This window comes from Mirounga leonina, unplaced genomic scaffold (assembly GCF_011800145.1).
Source record: "Mirounga leonina isolate KUSES-001 unplaced genomic scaffold, KU_Mleo_1.0 Mir_171, whole genome shotgun sequence".
Taxonomy (NCBI): domain Eukaryota; kingdom Metazoa; phylum Chordata; class Mammalia; order Carnivora; family Phocidae; genus Mirounga; species Mirounga leonina.
In genome coordinates, this window is record NW_023270436.1 from 17,144,975 (window position 1) to 17,169,638 (window position 24,664).

Genomic DNA, 24,664 nt, shown 5'->3' on the forward strand with positions numbered 1-24,664 from the left:
CACAGGTGTCTGCTAGGACAGCACTGGAGGGCGCAGAGGGCACTTCGGGGGAAAGCCAAAAGGCAAGCTCTGGCAGGAGACTTCTCTGCTGCCACAGTGTCCACTGTCCTTTCCTCCTGCTCCGCTCTCCATGATGAGCAAGAGCAAGGCCTGGATTCTGTTCGAGGCACTTCTCGGGTGGCTTCTTCCCCTCTGCAAGTCACACGCCTCCGTGTGTGACAGCTAATCCTCACCATGGCAACAAAAAGCAATGTTACAAATGGGGAATTAGAGCTTCCATCAGGAAGGACCCTAAGTGCGATCTAAGCAGAGCAGGGTCTTTGTGGGGAGCTCTCCGAGGGCCAAGCAGGCAAAGGCCAGGTCAACTGGGAACGGAAGGGGGAACGCCCCCCTGGCTGGCGAGGCGGGAGTAGGGGGATGGGCAAGGGAACCAGACACCAGAGGACAGCCAGCCTCTGTTTGTGAACCTTCTCCTGGGGAAAACACCAAGAGCAGGGCAGGTCCCAGGAAGCCAGTGGAGGGCGGCAAAGAATCGCTCAGCCATAGAGGCCGACCTACCTGACCCATGACGTCCTCGTCGTAGGACAGAGTCAGGCCCAGGTCGGAGATGTCCCCGTCGTAGCGCTAATGCAACAGAGAAAGGGCAAGTGTTGGGACCCAGGCGGGCCATATCCTTGAAAGCTTTAACACTCCCCCCCACCACACACACGATGCTGCATGGGCAGGACCACTATGACTGCCACCCAGCCTGAAGCAAAGGGAAAGGCCACTCATCACCGTGAGGAAGGAGGTAGGAGTGGCCAGAAGGGGACGTGGGGGCCCATGGTGGCTACAGAGCAGCCCTGGCCCCAGAGCAGGAAATCGCCTCCCACCACACGAGAACCCCGAGGCCTTCACTTCACTGAGTTTGCACCAGCCTGCAGCGATGCCCTCCGCCATGCCGCACTGACCTTAATGGAAGTGAGGTTTTTATAGAACTCTGAGTCCAGCGAAGGAAGTTCGTCCACAGAGCTGTAGAAGATACTGTGGTGGTGCCCAAGCAGCTGGCTCAGGAAGAAGGACGCGAAGGGCACGTCCACCACAATTCCCTGCGAGAGGAGAGACAGAAGTTCACTGTCTGCCATGCAGGATCCCACCTCAGGGACCTTGTTGGGGTGGCTCGGGCCGCAGAGGGGCTCCGAGGGTGTCAAGGACATCTCGAGGTGCTTCGTAAACTTTTGAGGTGGAGACCAGCACCTCCCGCCACCTGCACACCATTCAGCGCCTCCGGGGGACATCACAGCGCAGCAGTTAAGGGCACAGGCTTTGGAGCTGCACAGCTCAGGGGTCCAGTCCCAGCCGCACTGCCGCCTGGCTGCGGGATGTCGGCTCTCCCCCTCTGTAAATGGGGACCAGCAGAGCCTCCCAGTTTTCAGGTTTAAATGAGCAGGGTGGAGAGGAACGCAAAGCATCAGCTCTCACTTGGAGACAGGGCAGGGGAAGGCTCCAGGAGAGAGACCTATCTAGGCTAGACCTGAGGAGCACAAGGGCTCTCGTACGAGGCCCACAGGCACGCCCCGGGGGGGGACACAGAGCTCTCTGGCCACAGCACAGTGTTTGAAGGAGGAGAGGCGAGGGATCAGGGCCAGATCAGGGGAGGCTTCCTGAGCTTCCTGGAGTCTGAACTCTCTGTGGAGGGCAGCAGGGAGCCCCAGGGGGGCTCTAGGCAGAGAAGTGTCAGGTTTGTACTTGGCGTGGGGAACGGACGGAGGAGGACAGGAGGCAGGGAGGGCTGCAGCACGAAAACTGTTGCAGAACACTGCGGAGAACAGACAGATTGTTCTAGCTGGAGAGAAGTGTGCAGGTCAGAGAGATTCAGAAGGGACAGGGGCTCAGACTCGATGATGGCCCGTCTCAGAGGACTGCGAGGGTTACGTGAGTTAATACACGCTGCTCCTCACACGGGGCCCAGCATGTCCTAATTTCTCTCTGCGCTGTTACTGCTGGAGAAGGAGGAGACAGACGCTGGGTCCAGGGAACGGGGGAGCACATTCACAGAAGCCACGAAGTCATGCTTCTCGGCTGGCCCAATTCTTCTGGGCATATCACAGCTACATGTTTGAGAGAGAAATGTGGCATGTAGCCAGGTACATCCTCATGGGATTTTTTTTTTTTTTTAAAGATTTTATTTATTTATTTGAGAGAGAGAATGAGAGAGAGAGAGAGCACATGAGAGGGGGGAGGGTCAGAAGGAGGAGCAGACTCCCTGCCGAGCAGGGAGCCCGATGCGGGACTCGATCCCGGGACTCCAAGATCATGACCTGAGCCGAAGGCAGTCGCTCAACCAACTGAGCCACCCAGGTGCCCGGGATTTCTTTTCTAAATGGGAATCAGCTGAGAAATGGTCTCCATTTGCAGATGTGGAAACAAACACAGAAAAGGAGCCCAGGACCCCCACCCAGTCTAGGGCAGGAGGCAGCCTGAGGGAGCCTGGGCAGGGATGCAGAGGGGGCATCTGACCGCACCCTGGCTAGGGACTGAGGCCATGAACACAGAGAAAATGAGTATGCTCGCCCGCACATGGCCTCTCTCCCTCCCTCCCTTACTCCACTGGCCCCAGCTACCAGCCCTGCCTTCGGAGGGCACACTGCCTTCCCTAGGGTTTGTGACGGGTGAGAGGTGAGTGCTGCTCAGGCACTCCTGGAGCCCACTGTGAAGGCCACAAGCTCCCGCTGCAGCTTTCCTTCCTGCCTGGGGAGCGGGACCCTCAGGGTGGGGGCCAATGCCCCCTGGAGGGAGTTCTGCCAGCCCGGCTCGCAGTGGACAGGGATCGGGAGCTATGTGGGCCTCACCAGGGGCCTGCACAAGTTCATGCCGCCCTGACCCCACGAGACCGACGAGCCGGGCACCACAGGAGGGGGTCTTCCCTGTCTTCGCTCATTTACTATCTACAGCAACCCCATCACGTAGCTTTTATCACCCCTACTCCCTCCGACCAGAACGAGGGCCTACAGAAATAAACGCGACATGCTCGCAGTCATACGCTGGCCAGGGACGGCCAGTCTCCACCAGCAGCTGGGGGCGCTGTCCTGCGGTCCTGTTCTGGCTCACACGCAACACTGAGACGCCTGCGGCTTGCTCTGAAGCACTCACTCCAATTACAAAAGATTTAAGGAGGCAGCTGTAACAACTAACATGCCCCACAAAATGCTGCCCTCCTACAACGGGACCACGCCAGCCTGGGTTTGAATTCGGGTTCTACCGCTTAACTAGCGCTGAGAGCCTGGACCAGTGACCTCTCAAAGCCTCGGTCCTGTCACCGGCAGGTAAACGGGGCAGCAGCAGCCTGGCTCCAGGACTGGCGGGAGGGTGAAATGACATACCCCGTGGAAAGCACCCCGGATTTCTGTCCAGTAATCGTGGGTCCTGTCCTCTTTCCCGGGCTCCATCCTAATGACAGCGCCTTTATGTGGCTGGGCCCCGCCATGACACTGCGCACCAAGTCCCCAGGGCTTCTAGCATCTTGTTTCCCCCGGGGTGCGCCGCTCCTGCATGTGCCTACCTCGTACACGGCCTTCCCCAGCATCTTGCCCACAAACTCGAAGAGCTGCAGGTAGTTCTCGTGAATGTAGGACGTGGGCGAGGGGTAGAGCCTCTCGTCCCCGCTGGTTGTCTGCAAGGGAGAAGAATGGAGAGAGGCAGGGAGCCTATGTGCTCGGCCCTTTGCTTCTCACTCGTCAGAGAATGTGGCTGCCATCAGCCCCGCTCCCACTCCCCTTAAATACCTTGAACAAATTGAGTGCCGGGTCGAACACCCTCTTGATGATCTCCTCCAAGAACTCCTTGAAGACGCCGTCCTGGTCAATGCCTGCCTCGTCCACCCCGAGGTCGTTGACGAACTTGACGCGGATCACGCCCTTCATGGCGTGCTGGGAGAGCTGCCGGAGCTGCTCGTAGCCGTCCTGCCAAGGGCAGAATGGCAGCCCATCAGGAGGGGGGGCCCTCTGCCTAACTCACGGCTGCCGCTCCAGGGTTCTGGCTCCCCTGTGTGAAGCCTTCCTGGCGTAACTACTGAACACGCAAGTCAAGACGTGGGTGTGGGGATGGGCAGTTCTCACCCGTTTTTAAATGAGCCGGTTAAAAGGAAAACTCATCTTGGGGACGGGACCCCCCTGCTCTGTGGCAAGGGGAGGCTGCCCTCGAGATGATGCAGAGCACGGAGATGGGGAAACCCGGCAAGATGAGCTGCAACAAGCTCTTGGCCGTCAGACAAAGGACGGAAGTAACGGGGACAAGATCCCACCCTATTTTAATGCAAAGACTAGCTTATTTAGCTCATGGTAAAAATCAGTCAAACTCAGACCCTATGAGATAAAAATAAAAATACCCCCACGCCTCAACTCCCGGTCTCTTTCCCCAGATCATGAAAGGCCTGGGTGAGTGTTAGGCTAAGGAATTTAGGGTCCACCCTGAAGGGCAGCAGGGAGCCACAGAAGAGTCCAGGCAGGGAGAGACATGACTGGCTTTCTCAGAAAGATCTTTGTTGGTGGCAGAGCAGAGATGGCAGAGACAAGGGTGCAGGAGTGATGCTGGGCCCACACAAGGCAGGGGCAGCAGGGAGAAGCCCAGCACACCCCCTGGCTGGCAGCCATCCAGCAACCCCCATGCAGAACTCGAGGATGCGACTTTAGAGTTCTCGTATTCGATTATATTGTTTAGTCCGCCTCTCGATTCTAATCTGTTGAGGTGTTTAGGCTCCTGGTTCTGTGTTCCTGGCATCAGCAAGCTGCTCAGGGTTTTGTTCTCGAGGAGTGACTGCCAGAAGCAGTGCTGAACAAGACAGCAGCCAGGGAGCAGTCTCCTGGTCCAACAGGACATACTCCATCTTGGGGGTGCAATCGAGCTCTTTAGATACTGTCGTGTAAGCTGCAAATCAACTGCAATATCCTACTGAGGCCACCCTGCGGATCTCCCTCCCAGTCACAGCCATGGGGCCGTCAGACGTTCCACTAACACGAGACAGACCATGTCCACGGCAGCCACCTACCTGCCAGTGACAGCCCTTGTCACAAAGCACAGGGGCCAGACTGGTAAGAACTGCTTTGGGGTTCTTCCTGCTGATCATATTTCCCTCGTGATGCAAATGACTGTCCCCTGGTGGCTCCTGATCTTATTCTGGGGTTAAACTCCCAAGTTTGAGAGCCAATAATAACCATCTGTGGAAGGCAGAGGCTTTGGGTGTGCAGTCCTGAGAAGCACCTGAGAAGTGGAAGTTTGAGAACCACCAAGTGAGAGGAAAAGCAGCGGAACACAGGAAGTCAGCACGCAGCTGCAGCAGAATGGTCAAACCATTCTGCCTACATTTATGGTAATTATCTTGGCACGGAGTCCGGGATGGGTGGAGAATTCCAGCATGTTCTTGCTTGCTTGCAGGACTTCCTCCATTCTGCTCTGAAATGATGCCTTCCTAAGCTGACTTCGCATTGGTAGGGGTGCCAGGATCACGCAGATTAAATGAGATGGTGTTACGTGCAAGCACTTAGCATGTGGCCGCACACATGGCAGGTGCTTAAGGAATGTTCGCTGGAGTTGAATCTCGCTTTTTCTTTATCAGCCCCATGTTGGCCTTTTCTTTGAAGAGCTGGAGAGAGGAATTTGCCAGCTGCTTCCTCTGACAAACTGCCTGCTGCGCCCTCTGGGCACGAGCGTCACTACACAAGAACTGGATTGGTGTCCTTCCTTCTGGAAGGTGAGCGGGAGGAGGGTATCCCTCTTCCCCACTGCATCTCAAACAGCATAGGCAGAGGACTCTGACCTGGGGATGAGAGCCCAGCTGTCCCATTGAGACCCGAGTAAACGTGACTGTGAATCTTAACTTCTCTGGCCTCAGTTCCACCTTTGACCGAGGGGACAGGGCTGGGCAGAGGATGTCTTACTGTTCCTCCCGGTCCTGAGATGCTAGGGTCCTGGCCCAGTTTACCCTCTGTGAGGAGAAGCCTTCTTGCAAGACTTCAAACTAACACCTGCAAGGGGAATACTGAAGCGCCATCTTCAATAAAACCACAGAAAAGGAGACTGAATAAAAGGCCAGAAGAGCATAGGCGTGTCTAATATCAGCTTTTTGATGCCCCCTTGTGTCCAAATCAAGCAAATGCCACTGGGCTCTCCTCTCGCAACCAAACTAGCAGGTAATGAGAACTAGGGTAACTGAGTATGTGACCCTCTCCTCCTCCTAGTTCAATAGGAACAACAGTAATCTGTTTCATGACAAGATAGACTCTAATGGAATAGAAGAAGAAAAGTGGACTTGGCCAAGAACCTAAGACAGACACCCCTCCTGTGACACCCTGAGGGCTGTGTTTGAGATAGCAGGCCTGGGGTAACCGGGACATGCGGTGAGTCTCCCACAAGCAATGACACTTGAGGAGGGAGCTGGGGACTCCGTCACTCTCAGGACACGTACCAGTCTCTACCACCACAGCCTTCCTGTTGGTGCCGGCAAATCTGAGAGGGACTGGGGACCGTAAGTGACAAGGGAGGAGCATCCAGATCTGATAAGGAAAGTGCTGGAGAAGGGTGTTTCCAAACACAACTGGGCTTTTTCCTCTCTGAGTCAAAGCAAAGCCTGCAGACTGGTGGCCCACAGGGTGGATTCGCTGGGTCATCTAACCTTCCAGACACTTCACAAAACCCCAGTCATTCACAACATAAAAGCCCCTTGGCCTGCTCTTAAAAGCCCAGAGGAGGGCGCCTGGGTGGCTCAGTTGGTTAAGTGTCTGCCTTCGGCTCAGGTCATGATCCCAGGGGTCCTGGGATTGAATCCCATGTCGGGCTCCTTGCTCAGTGGGGAGTCTGCTTCTCCCTCCCCCTCTGATGCTCCCTCCCCGCTTGGGTTCTGTCTGTCTCAAATAAATGAGTAAAAGCTTTAAAAAACAAAAAAACCCCAGAGCATAACGGAGCCTGAATTCGCACACAGAAGTTGTCAGGTGGGATGAAGAGGAGGTGCCAACCCTCTCTACTGCTCGCCAACCCTGAGGCTGCATGTCAGGTGTCATCTGCCCACTCAAGAGAGGGGCTCTTTTTCTCACGTAGTTATCTATGCTGAGGGCTGTGTTTTAAGAAGAGCAGGAGGGAGCCGCGGAAGTGAAGAATACGCCTCCTGTTTCGCGTGCAAACAAGATGCTCCTGTGCGGACATACTCAGCCAGCTTGACCCATTCCCGTGACCAGGGAGGGTCCCTGTAGGCACTTAAGCTTCTTCTACTTTTAAGAATGTCAAAAGCATCATCTGGCTAACACACGCTGCCTCTCCCCAGCAGACCCGTGTCAATCGCCAGTGTTCAGGGGAACTAAAAGCAGCTCTCCAGGAAGGAGCAGGAATGCCCCAAAGGGGAGAAATGAAAATGTGGGGGAGGGGGTGGGGAGGAAGGGCTGCTGCCAGTGCCATTTGCTGGTGGCTGGCTATGTGGCCATGTGCCCTGCCGGGATCCCACAACTGCCCTACACCGCAGAACGTGCTAATTTGCCAGGGGCTGTGGCTGGAGCCAGAGAGAAGGTCTGAAGGGCAAGCCCGGGCAACTGTATCAAGTCCAGCCTCTCCTGGGAATGTGGACTTGGGGTTCAGTCACCAGTTTGACCTTTGGCAGGCTCAGCACATTTGGGAAGGCTCCGCACTGCACAACCCTGAGGGGTACGGCACACAGTGACCTCATAGGCATGTACATTTACTATATCGACGTTCCAGCGGATTGTCATCAGCATCATGTCCTGACAAAAACATTAAGTTATTACAATTTTCGGACATACAGAGGTAAAGTGTTCTGAGAACAGGCATCTATCTCTTGTTCACATGAAGCTGCCACACAGTAGTCACGCTGGAGACTGGGCTTGGCTGAGGTGGGCCACTGTTTCTCCTAAGCTCCTGTCTACGAAGAACCCCTAGCTCTGTGGTAAATGCACCCCCCAGTATGGCTCAGTCAACTTACTACCTACACTCCAGCCTGCACATTCACAGTTGGGAGTCTGGGCAAAGTGTCTCCCAGGGCAAAGGGAGTTTGCCCAGACACGGGAATGTCTGCACGTAGCACCCCTTGTCCTCACTGCAAAGAGCACCAAGTGTTCGATGTTCCAGCCCTGGGGCCCTGGTGGGGAAAAGGCAGGGAAATACCACACTGTGGGTCCCCAGCACTGAGGTCATGTTTAATCGAGCAGCTCTCCAGAGCACATGATGGGACCAACAGCCCCATTCCATCCCCGAGCCTTGATTTCAGTGCTATTAGATCAAGGACTGACAAGAATGGTTGGAGGTAACGGATCATCCACTAAAACTCCAGCATTTCACAGAGTACACCTCTTTTTGATGGGCTTCTCACCTCCAGCATCCGGGACCGTCGGATAGTGATATGAGTGACGTGGGGAGAGGCCGAGCTGGTCTCCACGAGCCCCAGTTTCTCCTTCTCCTTGGTGACCATGTTTCGAAACAGGAGAACTCTCTGAAATGAGCAAAGGTGAGACCAGAAACTGGGTCAAGAACCGATGATTCCCGGAGACACAGTGTACAAGATTAGTGAAAAAAGTCATATGAGAGGCAAACAGAATAGGACACTCTGATACGAGCTGCAGGTTAGAAGTGTCTTGGGAGAAGAGTGGACATTCCCCAACACAATCTGGGGAATTAGAAATTATAGCCGAATACATGCCAAGGAAGAAAGGTCCCAGAAAGAGCGGTCTGGCTGTAGCCAGAATGCACTTTACAATGGTCTGGGAGAAAATGGTTCTCATTCAGTTGATAAACCACTATAAAGACCTGGCGTCAGGACAGGTTACAGAGGCTGCCTTATATAGCTGAGCCTGCTTTAAAGGAAATCAATGGTATGAGTTACAAAACAGAAATATTTCAAAGATAATTTTTTTCATGGTCAGAAATTTTATCTGCGTCCTCTGTGCCCTCAAGCACACCATAGCCCAACCCCCGCCCCCCACCCCCTGCCAAGTAACATTCCTCAATTACTGTTAGAGAGGAACCCTCTTCTCCCCGCCGCATGGTCAAGATTCTGATAAGCCCCTTTTAGGAGAGCACGGCCCTCTGCCCCATCCTGGCTTTGAGCATCACTGCTGTACAAGCACTCAGATGTCAGCTGAATGAAGACCTAAATCCAACCACTGCTGTTTTTTTTAGCAAAAATGAGAAGCCCCACCGAAGCCAAAAGCTTTGTTAAATACAAACAAGGACAGTCAGAACAATAACAATGGTAAAAAGGGTTAACTATATACAGGGGAGGCTAGTGCATTCACATTTGATCATTTAATTGAGGCTACGAAGTAAATACGGCTGTAACAGGAAAAGCAATTGCCAATGGCCTCCCGAGGAGGAATGTATTTGGCAGAGGGGCTACTTCTCAGCGGGGCAGCTTAATGTGGCTGGTCGGCAAATCTAGAAACAAGGACTGAAGTGCTCTGAGTAGTACCAGAAGCTCTGGGGGTTCTATGACAACATGGAGGGGAAGAACAGACTGAGCATCAGGGAGGGCGGCCGTGATGGGGGTGAAGGGCACCGTCGTCTATCCCATCTGTGCGGGGGGATTGCCGACTTCCAGAACAGGTCTTTCATTTGTGTGGGCTGTGGGGCACAACGGCTTCCTCTGACCTCAGATCTTTAGCACGATCACCTGCACACAAGGCAGAAGAAGAGCTTCCCATCTGGGTGGATCCAGTATGGGGCAGAGACCTCATACACAGAAGTGGAAGTGCAGAGGAGGCTGAGGGAATGCCCGCCTCCCAGGAATCCCAGGATGAAGCCCTGATTTCCACGGGGTGTGGAAGACGGATTGGGGCAACTGTAAGCAGCGCTCAAGGGGCTGAGAGGCCTCAGCGACCACAGGAGACATCTGGGAAAGGACCCGTGTCTCCACCGTGCAGATGAAGAAAGTGACTCACCTAAGGTCCCACAGCTGGTGGACAGAGGGGCCAGATTCAAACCCAGGACCCACACACAGACCACCACACCACACAGCCCCTGCCCACCTCACAGGGTGCCAGGCATTCCAGGCCCAAAGAAGAGAGAAAGGCCTCAAGTCCCAGTCGCACATAGATTAGTACAAGCTACGTAAGACAGCACAGAGAATGAAGTGCTGTGTGAACCAGGCAGAGTGGAGGCCTTTAAAAACATTAAGGGAAGCAAGAACAGTGTTGTGAGCCAGCCACTTGAGTGAGGTCAAAAACAGGGAGAGTTTTGGCGTTTAGAGCCGACGTGGTAGTGACAGACGCAAGAGAGCAGGCAGGACTACAGAGACCCTATCACCTGTGCCTGCCGGCAAGACGCGTCAGGGCGAGGGCAGCACACGACACGTCAGCACGGAACAGAGCCCTCACCACTCCGACACACTGAGCCGCAGATGCCCTCCTGGACCTGCCGGGGCCATCACGGGATCAGGACAGGGGCCAGGAAGAGTCCCCAAGAGACAGGAAAGAGAGACTTCGTGAACCAAGTAACAAAAGCCTTGATGGCAATCTTCAGCAAAATTCCCCGAAGAAAAACACAGCAAGGATTAGATTAGAGCCCCCAGGTCATGCCAACTAATCTTAGAGGTTCCCAGGCTTCTTGTTCTCAGCACCCCTAAAGGCTCAGGAAGGACTTTCATGGCACTCCTAGGTCAAAAGAAATACAGCGCCATTTACAAGGTGGCTAGGGTCCTCAACCACTTAATAAGTATTTGTGTGCATCGTCACCTGGGCGGCTCAGTCGGTTAAGCATCTGCTTTCAGCTCAGGTCATGATCTCCGGGGCCTGGGATCGAGCCCCGTGTTGGGCTCCCTGCTCAGTAGGGAGCCTGCTTCTCCCTCTCCCTCTCTGCCCCTCCTCCCCCTGCTTGTGTTTTCTATCTCTCTCAAATGAATAAATAAAATCTTTAAAAAAAATAAATATTTGTGTGCTAAGGACTTAGTAGCTATATTTTAAAAATACGTGTACATTGAAATTAAAAAAACTTCTTTAAAACCCAGCTTAGCAAATAGGACATCCTCAAGAGGAATGCTGACATCATGAGCTTGAGCCGGTACTTCACAGAGTGGCCAACAGATTTCATTGTGCTCCTCTCAAAAGCTTAAAATATCCTGTGGACAACCCAGGGCCACCCGGGCACGCCATCTGTGAACTGCAGAGACGGAGCGGAGATCCCAGGCCACGCAATATGGGAACGCCACAGTCCAGGGCTGACTTTGCAGGCACGCAGGCCCAGGGCGAGGTGCTGTGTGAGAGTCATCTGCGCATCTCAGAAGATTTAGAGATTCCACTGTCTGTGGCTGTTCAAGGACCAAAGGGTCGAAGGTACAGAGCAATCACTCAGTTTCAGGTGAGGAAGAACGTTCCATCACTGGGCAGAGTAGAGCAACAGCACGTCTGGCTCTATCTGAGGCAAGGTCAGGGATATGGTCGGAAGGGCTCCCTCTGGGGGTGGGGCTAGGGGGCACGTTTCACTAAGTCATCTCCATGAGATCCCTTCATTTCTGAGAGGCTCTGCTGTCAAGTGCAACAAGAATTTAAACAGCCACATCCATCTGCGAATTGCTACTTGAGGGAGAAGAATGACAATTGCGAGTATTAACATCAAGGTCAAAACAGTATCAGCAATGAGTAAGTATCTCTGAAAAATAAGGTTCAATATACAAAAATGTGACTTGTGCTCTTTTTTAAGAACGTCTTTCGTCAAAAAAGAAGGAAAGGAAAGAAAGGCACACGAAGACCTGTAGGAGCCCCCTCTGAAGGAGCCCCGTATTGCTGCGGTGTCCAGCAGACGTTTCTGGAGCGTCACTACAGACCAGGGATGCGGGCGGTGCCTACCCTCACTTCCGGACACTCTCACCACAGGACCCGACCCTTTCTGAGCCTCTCCAGTCCCTGGAGTCTGGGACACCACATTGCTGGTTTCCTTCCTCTGATTAGTCCTCTCCTCATGCTGGCGCTGTAAAGGACAGCTCCCTCGTCGTCTTACTCCATGTGGCTCCCTGACTACCCTGTCCATGGCCGTGGATGCAGCCAGGTTTGGGCACTGTCCACATGCGGAGCCTCTCTCCAGCTCCGTTGTCCAATGGCCTCAAGGAGTCGTGGACACCTCAGCTGTTGCCTGCTCAAAGCTGACCTCACCAGCACATCCAAGACCTGCTCTTGCCTGTGCTCCTACCCCAGGAAATGACTCCCCAAAGCGCCCGGGAGCCCGAGCCAGAAACACGCCCACCACCTGAAATCCATCTCTTTCTCCTCTGAATGTCTTCGTTCTTATGATTCTATTGTCTTTCCACTCCTCTAACACCGCTGCCCCTAGCCAGGCCTCTATCCCACGGCCAGAAGGAACTCTCATAGCTCTGACCAGGGGCCCCCGAAGCTGAAAACACTCAGTGACTCCAACCGAAATCCACACTCCTGCCCTTGGTTTGCAAGGTCCTTCTGACTCCAACTCCTACAAACCTCCTCAGCTTCCTGGCTCCCCTTTATTTTCCCCACAGCCAGACCATACGGCCAGCCCTTCAGGAGCACCATACTCTCAATCACCCGGGCCTTTAACCACTGTCCGCTTTTGCCTCTAGAAGCTTCTCTTGATTCACTTCCCCCTATTCCCAGCTGGGTCAGGTCCGCTTGTCTGGGCCCCCACAGCAACCATCCCTGTAACATGCACCCCACCTGCCAGAACTGCCAGTTCCCACTGTCTTCAGTCTCTGTACTTGGCTTAACACCTGACGAAGCGGGAGATCCAATCACCGTTCGCATCTGCTGAGTGAATGAGCTCAGTTCTTTCTCTCCAACTGCTACAGTGAAGAGGGCAAGTCAGGTACCACGTGGTGGGACAGAAAAATTCACAGGAGCCCAGCTCCGAGAGCAACTCACGTTTTTGTGGGGAATGACGTGAGGGATGTACTGCAGGATCAGCTGGGCCCGTTTCCTGTCCTTGTCCAGTTCTTGGAAGAGCACGCTAGGTTTGAGATCCCTTCAGAAGAAAGGCATGGGTTTGGGGTTATTACAACACGAAAACCATTCTCTAGTGCAGGGGTGGCCAACGACAGCCTGCTGCCGTTTCTGTAAATCAGTTTCCATGGAACACAGTCACTACATACGGTCTCTGGCTGCTTTCACGCTACAACGGCACAGTTGAGCACTTGCAAAACAGACCGTGTGGTCGGCAAAGCCTAAAATATTTACTGTCTGGCCCTTTACCGAAGTGCCTGCCAGACCCCACTCTAGTGCCACAACCTGAGTTGACATGTCATTGATAAAAAATTGCAGACATCTTACGTTTAGTTGTTGCAAGAGGATTTCCCCACGCCACCCCTGAAAAACCTAGCTGTCCTTTTTGTCCTGTTCATTCTGCTGATAAAAACCACCGCTGAACTTTGTAACCTGCTGTTCAGTTCAGCTAGAACGTGCTTCCCATTTGCTAAATGGGACCTGGCGCTGTCACCATAATGTTCTCTCATCACCGTCAGCATCCGCACGTCCTCACAGACGCAACTGCTGGGCGTCTGTCCTCCTAGAAGGACAGGGGATGCAGGAGGGATGACCACCCTCCGGCCCCAGAGCATGAGTGCAGAGAGTGACGGAGGGGACTCTGGCTTCTGCGAAACCCCTTCCCTACCCCGCTCCTCACTTGCGCAGCCAGTGGTCCTCAGGGGCGAAGCGGCGCCGACAGTCCCGCTCATACAGCACCATCAGCCACCCGTGCACGGACTGGAACAGCTCCAAAGTCTCCCCCTTGGCGTTCTCTGTGGGGCAAATGAACGGGGGAGCTGTATGCACGGAGCTGGTCAGAGTCGGCGGGGGGCCAGGAGGACAGCTTCTTGTCTCCGTCTGTCACCAAGCCCCACCAAGGCCCTCATCTCCCTCATTCGGGATTTCACACGGAACCAAGAGAATAAAAGGCGCCCTGGGTACGTTCTAAATGTCTGCAGGACCTGGGTGCCCCAGACACAATCACTCATGCTGCCTCCCACTAGCAGGTGATCCAAAAGACCTTTTTAACGTAAGGAGCTTTGTACTGAACTTGCAAGCACTTCAGGACGGGAACTTTGATTTGAAGTGTGCCCTGACACGTCATGGAAATCAACTCAAAGAAGCAAAAGGAGAGGCAGGGCAAAATCCTCAGCATCAATAATCCTCCACATGTATATGTACATGCTGGAGGGAGATCTAAGACCTCCATAACCACACTGCTACCTTAAGGGGCCATGCAGAGAGCAAAGAAGTAAAACTTCTAATTACGTGAATAAATGTGCCTTTCCAATTCACTGTGATGGGCAATAAAGCTAAGAATCAGGTGATGGTACAGACCGTGGCCTCCCTGTGTGGCATCGCTGAAATGACAGCTGGCATCTTTACCGTACCTACGAGTCCATCCCAGATCATCTTAAACACAAAGGAGTTCAGGAAAGAGGAGATGGTGACCAGCTCTTCCAGTTTGAAGGAAATCTGTTCTTCATAAACTTCAATGTCGTCAAGGATCCTAAATCAGATGGAAAATTAGTCACAACTTCCCACTGAGGAAAGGGGGGAAAATAGGAGATCTCTACCTCTTATGAGAGAAAAATAAGCTCAAGAAATAAGCTTTATCTTTCAGATAAAATGTACAGCTAACACAATAGGATGTGTAGGATCTGCTTCGGGATAACGTGGAAGGGAGAGCCGGTGGGGGTGGAGGGAAAGCAGAGGTGGCTGCATCCTGACCACTGTGGATGGGTACGTGGGGGTTCCTTCTACTATTCTCCCCACTTTCTATTTATTTGCAATTGTCCGTAGTAAAAATTTTAAACCTACAATTGAGAGAGGAAAAAAATAAGCTCCCCTTTATATTTTTCTTATTCGTAAGGATCCGACTGTGACACCCTTCTTAATTCCTGCCTGAACTCATGCCTAACGATCAAGGAATCTCGACTGAGAGTCTGTGTCCACTGAGGAGAGCCATGGAATCTTCCTCTGCATCTACGACAACCACTAATGTAGGTGCCTGAGAAGAAGTATTTATGAGGAAATGAATGGATGCCTGAAACAACATGTGCGTAAATGAACCGTTTAAGTTACAGCTCTATGTGAAAATTTCCCAAGACTGCTTCATTTGCTTTACAGCACAACTCACTCTCAGCTCACGCTGGACCCAGCCAATCAGCGAGTCTTCAGGGGCAGCCACAGAGCCCTGCGCTCGCCTCCAACTGCTCACCATGATTCTTACCCACCTACCATCCCTGATCCCCTCCTACCAATCAGTGTCTTCTACCCTGAACATAACTGTCTGGGATCCCTTCTCTCTTATAATTCTTTACCAACCTTTGGGAAAACGTGGAATTAAAAAAATACCAAACACACAAGTAGACACATAAGCTTAAAAAACAAAGGAACTGAATGGGACTCACATTTGCTAATGCCCCACTCTGTGCCAGGCACTGTACTGAGAACGTGACGTTCCTTTTCTCATTTACTCCCTATCAGATTGCTAATATTATCCCCATTCTATGAATAAGGAAACCGAAGCTCAGAGAGGTTAAGCAACTTGCCTAGGGTCAGTTTGATAATCATAAGCATCACAGCCCTTCCTGTGTGCCAGGGACTGTGCCAAGCACTTTGTGTGCATTACCTCTTTTAATCCTTACCACATGGCCAAGAGGCACATACTACTGTTATTCCCATCTACAGAGGAGAAAATGGAGGCTCAGAGAGGCGAGGCCCCCTTGCCCAACGTGTCTCGGGAAGTGGCCAACCCAGGATTTGCCTCCCAGCTCCCTGGCTCTGAAATCTTCCAGGTAACTACCTAACCCAGTGAGTAAATGGTGGAGGTGTGACTTGAACCCAGCTCTGGGAGACCCCCAAAGCCCACACACAAGGGTACTGACCCAGCTCCCCTAGAAGGATGGGAACTAAGAATTGCTGAACCCCGACTACGTGCCGCCCACCTTGTACTGTAAATGTTTTCTGGCCTAATTTTCCTAATGACCCTGCCACAGGGGTCCGAACGATGGCAGTAATCACATCAGCAGCAGCTTCCTTACAGCATTGTGATTTGGCTTCTCCACATTCGAGGAAAGGAATGGAGGCCCACAGCAGTCAACCTACGTGATGAGGTGCCGGGAGCAGTCACAGAACAGCATCAGCATGGCCAAGAGCTGCTTGGACTCTTCAGTGTCATTGTTGAGGCATTCCAAGAAGAGCTTTAACCCTCCGTGGGGCCCCAGCTCACAGATAAACGCCCACAGTTTGGGGAGCAGGTCATCAAGGTAAGTGAGACCTGGAAAAGGATAGAGAAACCCAAGCTTCAGGTGGGGGCTCCATCTGGTCCACGGTTTCTCCTACCCACTGGGGGAACAAAACGCTTACACTTCTAAGGTGCAATCACTAAGAAAATCATTATCCCCATGAGAGGAATAATCACAGTAATAGCTAATATTTCATGGGTGCTTTCCAAGTTTCAGATATCAATCTAAGTACTCTGCATGCATTATCTCCTTTCTATCCTGTGAAACCCAATGTTACCTCCATTTTATAAGAGAAAAAAACTGAAGCAGGGAGAGGTTAATTAGCCCCAAACCACTCAGCCAGTAAGTATCAGAGCTAAGAAGAGAACCCACATCTGTTTGACTCAGTGTTTATATTTTAAATCAGGGATCAGCAAATTTTTCCTGGAAAGGGCTAGAGACTAAGCATTTTTTTAGGCTGTATGGGCCTGGCTTAGCACCCTGTCACACTACTGAAAGCTACCCGTGTAGCACAAAAGCAGCCACAGACAATACGTAAATGAATGGATGGGACTGTATTCCAATAAAACTTTATTTGCAAAACCAAGTGGTGGGCCACATTTGGCCCACAGGCTGCAGTTTGCAGACCCTGCTTTAAACCATCTTTCAGGCTCACCTATATTTATCAAAGCTTTCCTCTCCTCTACTTCTATTATTCTATCTCTGCTAAAAATGGGAAAGCAATGAATGACTGTAGCAGAGATCCTGTGAAGTGTCTCACAAACATTTAACCCTGGGTGAAGCAGAAGACATTTTAGATCTGCTTTCTGATGGCCTCAAGGCCTCAGACACACAGGCTACAACACTGTTACATTTTAAGTCTATTAATACAGCTATTGACTGAGAGAGCCCGGCTCTAAAGTTCCACGTGTCTCTGAATATACAATAAGGTGTCTGTCTCAAATTTTTCCTCATATTTCACTTTATATTTGAGTCCTTATAATATCTCTCATTTTACAGAGCACTCTGAATTACTTAATTGTGAACAAAGAACTGCTTGGGGAAGATATATTTGCCTGGAACAGGGGCAGGATGACACAATCAATGCTGCTATAAATGCTTAGACTGGGGTGGCCTGAAGGGACCATAGAGGAGGCAAAGAAACGGGAGTGCCCACTTAGTTATTATTCGTAAGGGTCTGAGCTCACATTTTCAAGGTAGCAGAATGTGGTTATAGAATGCAGAGACCAAAAAAGAAAGAAGAATGCAGAACCCTCACAATTTAAAAATAGCGTAAGAGAGAAACAGAGTGAGTAGTTAAACTGTGGAGACCACAAATGTACTCCCACAGGACAATTAGGAAGAGCAACTACTCTCACATTATGTGAATGGTCCTCACGGTGTGGACAAGAATACTCATTTCCAGCCTCAGACACAGATTCAACCAGGGCTGCATCTGCAGCAACTCCAATAGAAATGAAGATGCAGGGCTCTGGAGAGCTCTGCCAGGGGCCAGCACGTGGCTCTGGGCCACCAAGTGCATGTGAGGAGCATGAGCAAAGAAGTGTATTATCTTCTACAATCTGCTTTGCATGTAGCTGAACAGACCGAATACTCTACAAACACTTTAGACTAGTTTACCTCCTTCTTAAAAGGATGTATTTTCAACTTAGCCGAGAAAGCTTCTTTCTGGGTGCTCTCACTCAGACAACAGGGATGCCTGAATTTGTGGTCACCTTAAAAAGCTGAGCACAGGCCATAACCTAAAAGTCACATCACTCACTATGCTTCTCAAACCCTCACAGTGGGTGCTGGGGTGCCAGGCTTGGTCTAGACCCGTTTGCCTCCTTTTGCATTCTCCTGATGGAGCCTGCCCTGGGCCCACGGTTTTACATGACACCCCTTTGTCTGTACCCCCACAGTATACTCACATGCCTGTTTGGCACCTCACACTCATCAGAGCCAAAGAGAACTCGTCGTTCCCCACAAGCCCCACCCTCAGCTGGCTGTCTCCAGCTCAGCAAATGGTACCACCATCCACACAGGCTGCTGGGGCCAACACTCTGGCCTCACCTTTGAGGCCTTTAGCCTTCACTCTTCCAAATCCAATGTACCTGTAAGACCTATAGACGCGACCTCTGAAACATGTACAGAGGCCCCTGCTTCCCACCCTGCCAGCACACCCGTCCTGTGCTGTTCAACCAGAGACCGTGCTGCCCCAGGCGGCAGCTGGCAGTGTCCGGAGACACGCAGGGCTGGCACAACCGGGGAGGGGGCAGCACTACCGGACGCCGGGGTAGGGGCCAGGGGCTGCTAACCACCCTACAGCGGACAAGACAGACTCCACAACAAAGAATTTTTGGGCCCAAGAGTGCAGCAGTGCTGAGGCTGGGAAAGCCCGCTCCAGTCCAAGCCCACACTGTCTCCTTACTTCCGCGGTCACAGAGCCCATCGTGACAGTAAATACGCTTTTCCCTTGCCTACAGCTCGCCTCCCTACTCTTAGAATCCTCTTGGGAAAGGGACTCTCGCTGCCTTGGTCACCTCTTCACCCCCACGGCCTGGCACAGACAGGTGCTCTGTTAACGTCTGAAGATGAATAAATATGTGTGAAAGAGAGAAGCAGTGGCAATCTATAATTTTAAAAAAATGTAAAATGAAAAAGTTCTTAACCCTTTATGCAGTCAACAGCTTCATGGCCTACAGACTTTCTGTCCTCATCACACCAATTCATATGAACAAGTCCTGCATGGCAGTGGGAAGCCCCAAATGCCCAAGTCCCGTGTTCATGACACACACGACTTTCTTCCTTGCTCGGCTAAGAAGGAAAACGCTGGGCACATTCGTGTGATGAGATACTATGCGGTCAACAGAAATGAAATTTTGGAAGAATTGTTGACAATGATAAGATGCTTCTAAAGTGATGAACAGAAAGGGAAAGGTAAAACTACATATTTCAATCTAAACATACATATATATAAATGTGGTACACTCAGGCACAGGTGGTTATCCTTGGACTATAGGATTAAATATGGTCTAAGTTTTCTTTTTTCATGTCTTTTCTAGTTTTCTATTCAGAAAAAGTAGTAACTTTTGAAGGCAAATTGCACTGCATAATGGAAATAAAAGCCAGGTCACAGGAACGAACTGGCAGCGCTGGGACTGAGGTCAGTGTGAGCCATTTAACGGAGGTGTATCAACCTCTAAGAAGAACAGCTCAAAAATACCCTCCCCTTCAAAATGTATCTTCTGAGCCAAGAAAGCCGGAAGAATATCAACTTTTTCTAAGAAAAATCATCCGCCAAATGTCAGAGATGGAAGATGCCGCCTCAGGACTCCGAACCTGTGAGTATCTGTAGCCGGATCTGGGTCAGAGTCGTCAGCGAGGTCTGGTAGAGGACACAGATGTTGCAGACCTTCTGGACCTCCGCAGAGTCCACACGCTTACCCCCAACAGGCCTGAGAATATTCCGAACGGATGCAGACTTCTGAAACGCACGCTTCAGGAGATCTGGCATGGAGAGGAGAAGGAATGGGTGAGCAGACATTCAGCCATCTGTCTGGTTTTCCTCTGTAAAGAGCATTTCAATAAAGTGCCTGATTTACAGCCAGGCCTGGACGGTGGGGCGGCTGCTCTGACTCAAGTCATCTCTTTGGGACGAATTAGAAAAGCGTTAACAATAGGCTTTTAGGTGCAACCCAGAGACCTCTTCAGAACATCAGAAAATATCTCAGACCAAGCCAAGTCTATTTGACTCCTACAGGGGATTCTTTTACCAGACCCCCTTTTACCAGGGAGATTTTTCTGATTAGGGGCTCAGAAAGGCTCGACTTCCCCTCAGAAATGGGCCTTCCTTCTTCGTGTTAATGAGTAAGAAAAGATCCACAAACCCCCTTTCATTCTAGCTACTAGAAATTCAGAGCCAAATGGAAGTTCAGAGATCCCCACTGTAGCCCTCAGGGAATCCATAATCTCTACACATGGTCTTGGTCTGGTTCACCTATTTAGGTTTCCCTGGTCCTTGTTTTCCATCCCTAAGGGTTTTCTGTTGCTCTTTTGCTAAATGTGAACTTGGTTGGAGCAGTCTTTTAGCCTGTGTGGGAGAAGCTCGAGTGTCACAGAAGTGGAGGGGGCAGGCCCACAGGGCCCACAGGAACTGCACTGGAGCCAAGCAGAGCCCTGGGCTCCGCCCGCCCCAGCCACTCACTCTTCACGGGAAGCACATTCTGGGGGGATGCTGGCTGCACGTGGGCTGGCTCCTGGTTCTCCAGCAGCTTCTTGCTCAGGATGTCACAGAAGAAGATCCGGATCAGAGGCACCCCCCACAGGAACTGCAGCTGCTTGGTGATCAAGGGCATGGACTCATTAAGGCTAGGAGAGAGCAGGAGACCAGGTGGGTCAGTTCTACCTGATGGATGGCCACCGACAGCTCTCAGCTCCCCACTGGGCCTTCCACGCGGGGGGCTGGCTACGGCCTGCCACTCAACATGGCAAATAAGAGGATAAAAAAGAGAAAGTGGGATCCACAAATGCCACTGAGGGCCTAGATGCATAAGGTACTGCCCTCTTTGTCTTCTCTGCCACCCTCCCCAGGGCTTCCTGTGCCGCTGACAGCATTCCTGCTCACCCCAGGGCCCCAGGCTCTCCTCAGCACAGTCCTCCCAGACACCCCGTCTCAGTTCTTCATCCTGACCCCACCCCACTTACCACCCAGTCGACAAAAGCTAAATGATTCTTGTTGTACAGTCCTCTTCTTCACACCTAGACTGCAGGCCTGGCCTGCAAGTCTCCGTGCCCCCAACCTCCTAAGAGTCTCCTTGCCTTCAAGTGCTCCCTCCCCCAATCCACATGGCACCCCAAGCATCAGACTCCCTCCTGAAATCTGCCTTCATCGCCTCCCGGCTCTCCATCCCATCAAGGCTCCCTCAGGCTCCCAGCATCACAGGAGAAAGAGACACCACCCACGAGCATGGGCCAGGCCTAGAGGCAGGCCCTTGACATACCTTATCTCATTCGGTCCTCTGAAACAACACTATCCGAGGACTGGGAAAACTGTCCCCATGTTTCAGGATTGGAGAGTGGGGTAAAGCGGCTTGCCCAAAGCCCCCAGAGCAGACCAGGCTGCACAGTGCTGTGCTCTCCCGCCCCTCTTGCCTCCCACAACCTCCCTCCCGAGTCCCAATCACACATGCTCCATCCTCTTCAGGCTGGGATGTCACACAGGGACCTGCCATCAGCTGGTCATTTGTCTCTTCAACTGGATGCCTCTCAGGCACAAGGAAAAGGGAGACAATCTGGGGATTTCCTTCCCTGGCCCTCATTCTTTGCCTCAAGGGCAGCTGCCAGGGACCCACGCAGAGATCTGAACAGGAAAACAGTGGGGAGCCACAGCCGCCTTTGCTCTGAGACCTGCCTCATCTCAGTCAAGGGTACAGCTTTCATTTTCAAACTTGCGATGCCACTTCACTTAATTGCTCTTCTTGCCTAACATTTTTAATGTTTTTGAGTTCTGTAATTAAGAATTTTTAAACCGATATTCTACCTCTTGAAAAGGATGAGGTGACTTCTACCCCCTTTCAATCATGTGTCTTATTTCAGTATCTCCAAAATATGGCAGTCTAGGGAGTCAGGAAAAGCGATATTGAAAAAGAAAAAATAGTATTTGATAGATGAGGTTCATAGTTTACTAAAGAATTAAATACAAAAAAAATGACCTCAAAATAACTGCTGATATTTACAGGTAAAAAAAGAAACTGAAGGGATATTCACGCAGGTTGTCTCCGGGTAGTGGCATAATGGGGTGGTTTTTAGTCTCTTTTGGTCTTATCCAGATTTTATTCAGTGAATATATATTACTTTTGTAACAAACAACACAACACAAGCTGGAAGAAAGGAAGGAAGAAGGGAGAGGTGGTGAGAGGCAGGCAGGGGACAGGAAAGATGGCGGTTTGCCTCCAGGACTCACCCGTAGTCCACAGATTGCGAGAACCAGCCGAGGACAGGGTGCCAGTGTGTCAGGTTGGATTTCTTCTGGGACACGTACTTCTGACAGTAGCACAGCATCTGGGTGAGCAAACTCACAAACCCTTCCGTCTCCTCCTCTAACACCCTGGGGCTGAGGGAGCCCAAGTGCAGGAGGTTGCCTACAAAGAGAGAAACAGAGTGTAGTGGGGCCAGGTGACCCACTGCGTCACCTTCACAGCCCTGCTCTCTGCCCAGGGCTCCTGCAGACAAGTCCATGTGCAGGAAGAAACTCCACGCAGAGAGGTGCCTGGCTTCAAATCCTGGCCCTGCCACAGAGGAGCTGCGTGCCCCTCAACCTGCCTCTCCAACCCGTTTCCTCATTGTAAGACTGGAACAAAGCTCCCCACTCTTGATGTGAGGATTATATGAAGTAACGTAAAACATCACACAGAGGTGTGTGATCTTTAGTTAGCGTAACATTTTGATATTACGCTAAGATTAAAAAATCAAGAGCCGGTGTAAGAAATGACCTTTGGAAGGACATCTGAGCGTTCTGGGAAATCACTGTTGTCCAATGTTCACCGAAGTTATTCAATATGCCTTGTGTGAGGCCTCTCACCATAAACTCTCTTAAAATTTTGCCCCGAGAACCCTTTTCTATGTAAAATAAACTTCTTCTAAGTGATGAGAATTATGTACCACTGCTGATTTTAAATGCTTCTATCCATTTGCTTCTGTCCTGTCCTCATTTACAAGGAAAACGTAAAATAGATGATGCAGGCCCTACTCTGATCTAAACACCACCTAACTGTGCCCGTTCTTCTCTCTGGAGATGGAGAATTATCCAGGCGATTCACGGCATTTTCATTTTTCCCTTGGCTGCCAGGAAGCTGAGGGCCCAAATTTAATATTCATTTACAGTCACTCAATTAGGTTGCCAGGTGGATATATTTTCCATTGATTTTCAATTTTACGTGTCTGTTTTATCTATCTGGTTATATGTCTTTTAAGTACTTCCAAGTGTTACTAAAAATAACTCATGATCTCCAGAACAGTAAAAAACAAAAACACTTGGGACTTTTCCCGACACCCAGAACACAGTCAAATTCCAGCCACAGATACTCACCCATTAGACAGAGCGTATGGCATCCTTCTAAGCTTTCACATACGTCACGGCATCGATCTTCGTTTCTTAAAAACATGATGAATTTACGAAGCATGTCATGAGATTCTAAAACAGTGAGGCGCTGCAAACAATTGCAGACTGTTAGAGCGGGAGCTGACAGGAAGAATTTCCCACCACAGCATGAATGTGAAGGCTTGCAGATCAACACCTGGATGCCAAATGTGCCCTCAATGGCCAGGAAGAATACTAACAAAGATGAGAACCTGGTTCTCTGGCCTGCTAACATGAGCGTGCCTATGGTGGCTACTGGTTTAGAAGAAATCTCAGGAGAAGAAGTGGAAATTAAAAGAGAAAACATTTACTCTCTAATTTCTAAGAAGAAAAGCAAAAACGGACTCAGGGGGACATCACGGAGTCACTTACCTCAGGGGTCACTGTGCTGAGATGAGTCACAAGAGCAGGTACAGACATGATGTGGACGAGGAATGGCCGAATCAGATTGTCAGAAAATTGTGCGGCAATCACAGGGCTAGACACAGAAAGATCACCTTAATCACACGGGCTTGCACGTCACCCCAGAGCCAAAGAGCAACTCTGCCAATGCCCCCAGTTCCCCTGGAATTATGCTTCCCAGGACTTCTAGGAAAACTAGAGGCTGAAAATGAGGACACCTGCAAGGGGAGTGGCTGAGTCAGTGACAGTATAGTGGTAGGATGCAGCTATGAGACAGAAAGCCGTTTTGAAGTTTTACTGACATGAGCGTATACTCATGCTGTAATAAACTTTAAGGAAAACAGGATGAGGAACTATGTCTATGGGAGACAAGAGAGAAGGTAGTGACCTGGAGGAAGGAAAAGAGCTTCTGGAATGCCAGCACTGTTCTATTTCTCAAGGGGAGGGGTCCTTATGCAGGCGTGTTTACTATGTGATAATTGACCAACAATTCACACTTCGATTAAGCAATGTACTGTTAAGTATGCGTTATGATAATAAAACTTAGATATGTGTATATATAGATAACCCCATAAGTATATACAAGTGAAAAAAACCCAAGAAGGACAGATTTAAAAAAATGTTAACAACGTATGTCTGGGTGGTAGAATCAGGAGAGACATTTTTTCTTCCTTATACTACGCTATTTCATTCAGGTTTTCTACAATAAGCATGCAATCCTCCATAATCAGAAAAAAAGATAAATGTTACTAAAATAAGATAATGACCCCTACCTCACACCATATGTAAAAATTAACTCAAAATGGATTTTACACCTAAATGCTAGTTTTACAACTAAAACTGTAAAACTCTTAGAAGGAAACACAGCAGTAAATCTTTGTGACCTTGGGTTTGACAATGATATTTTAGGACAAAAAAAAAAAAAAAAGTCACAA

The 24,664-nt window shown here is 50.8% G+C and overlaps 1 protein-coding gene across 3 annotated transcripts in view; it reads right to left on the reverse strand.

Annotated features, from left to right (window-relative positions):
- UBE3B (ubiquitin protein ligase E3B) overlaps positions 1–24,664 on the reverse strand; it is a 51,580-nt gene that overhangs the window by 10,595 nt on the left and 16,321 nt on the right. For all 3 annotated transcript variants that reach the window (XM_035017187.1, XM_035017188.1, XM_035017189.1), the window contains exons 10-23: positions 23,700–23,805; positions 23,277–23,397; positions 22,152–22,329; positions 20,394–20,557; positions 19,529–19,696; positions 16,068–16,239; positions 14,348–14,466; positions 13,615–13,729; positions 12,858–12,957; positions 8,351–8,470; positions 3,765–3,941; positions 3,542–3,652; positions 951–1,088; positions 559–624 (exon numbers count right to left, since the gene is read on the reverse strand). In XM_035017187.1, the coding sequence (XP_034873078.1) occupies positions 559–624; positions 951–1,088; positions 3,542–3,652; positions 3,765–3,941; positions 8,351–8,470; positions 12,858–12,957; positions 13,615–13,729; positions 14,348–14,466; positions 16,068–16,239; positions 19,529–19,696; positions 20,394–20,557; positions 22,152–22,329; positions 23,277–23,397; positions 23,700–23,805 (1,855 nt within the window). The remainder of the gene's footprint in view (positions 1–558; positions 625–950; positions 1,089–3,541; positions 3,653–3,764; positions 3,942–8,350; positions 8,471–12,857; positions 12,958–13,614; positions 13,730–14,347; positions 14,467–16,067; positions 16,240–19,528; positions 19,697–20,393; positions 20,558–22,151; positions 22,330–23,276; positions 23,398–23,699; positions 23,806–24,664) is intronic.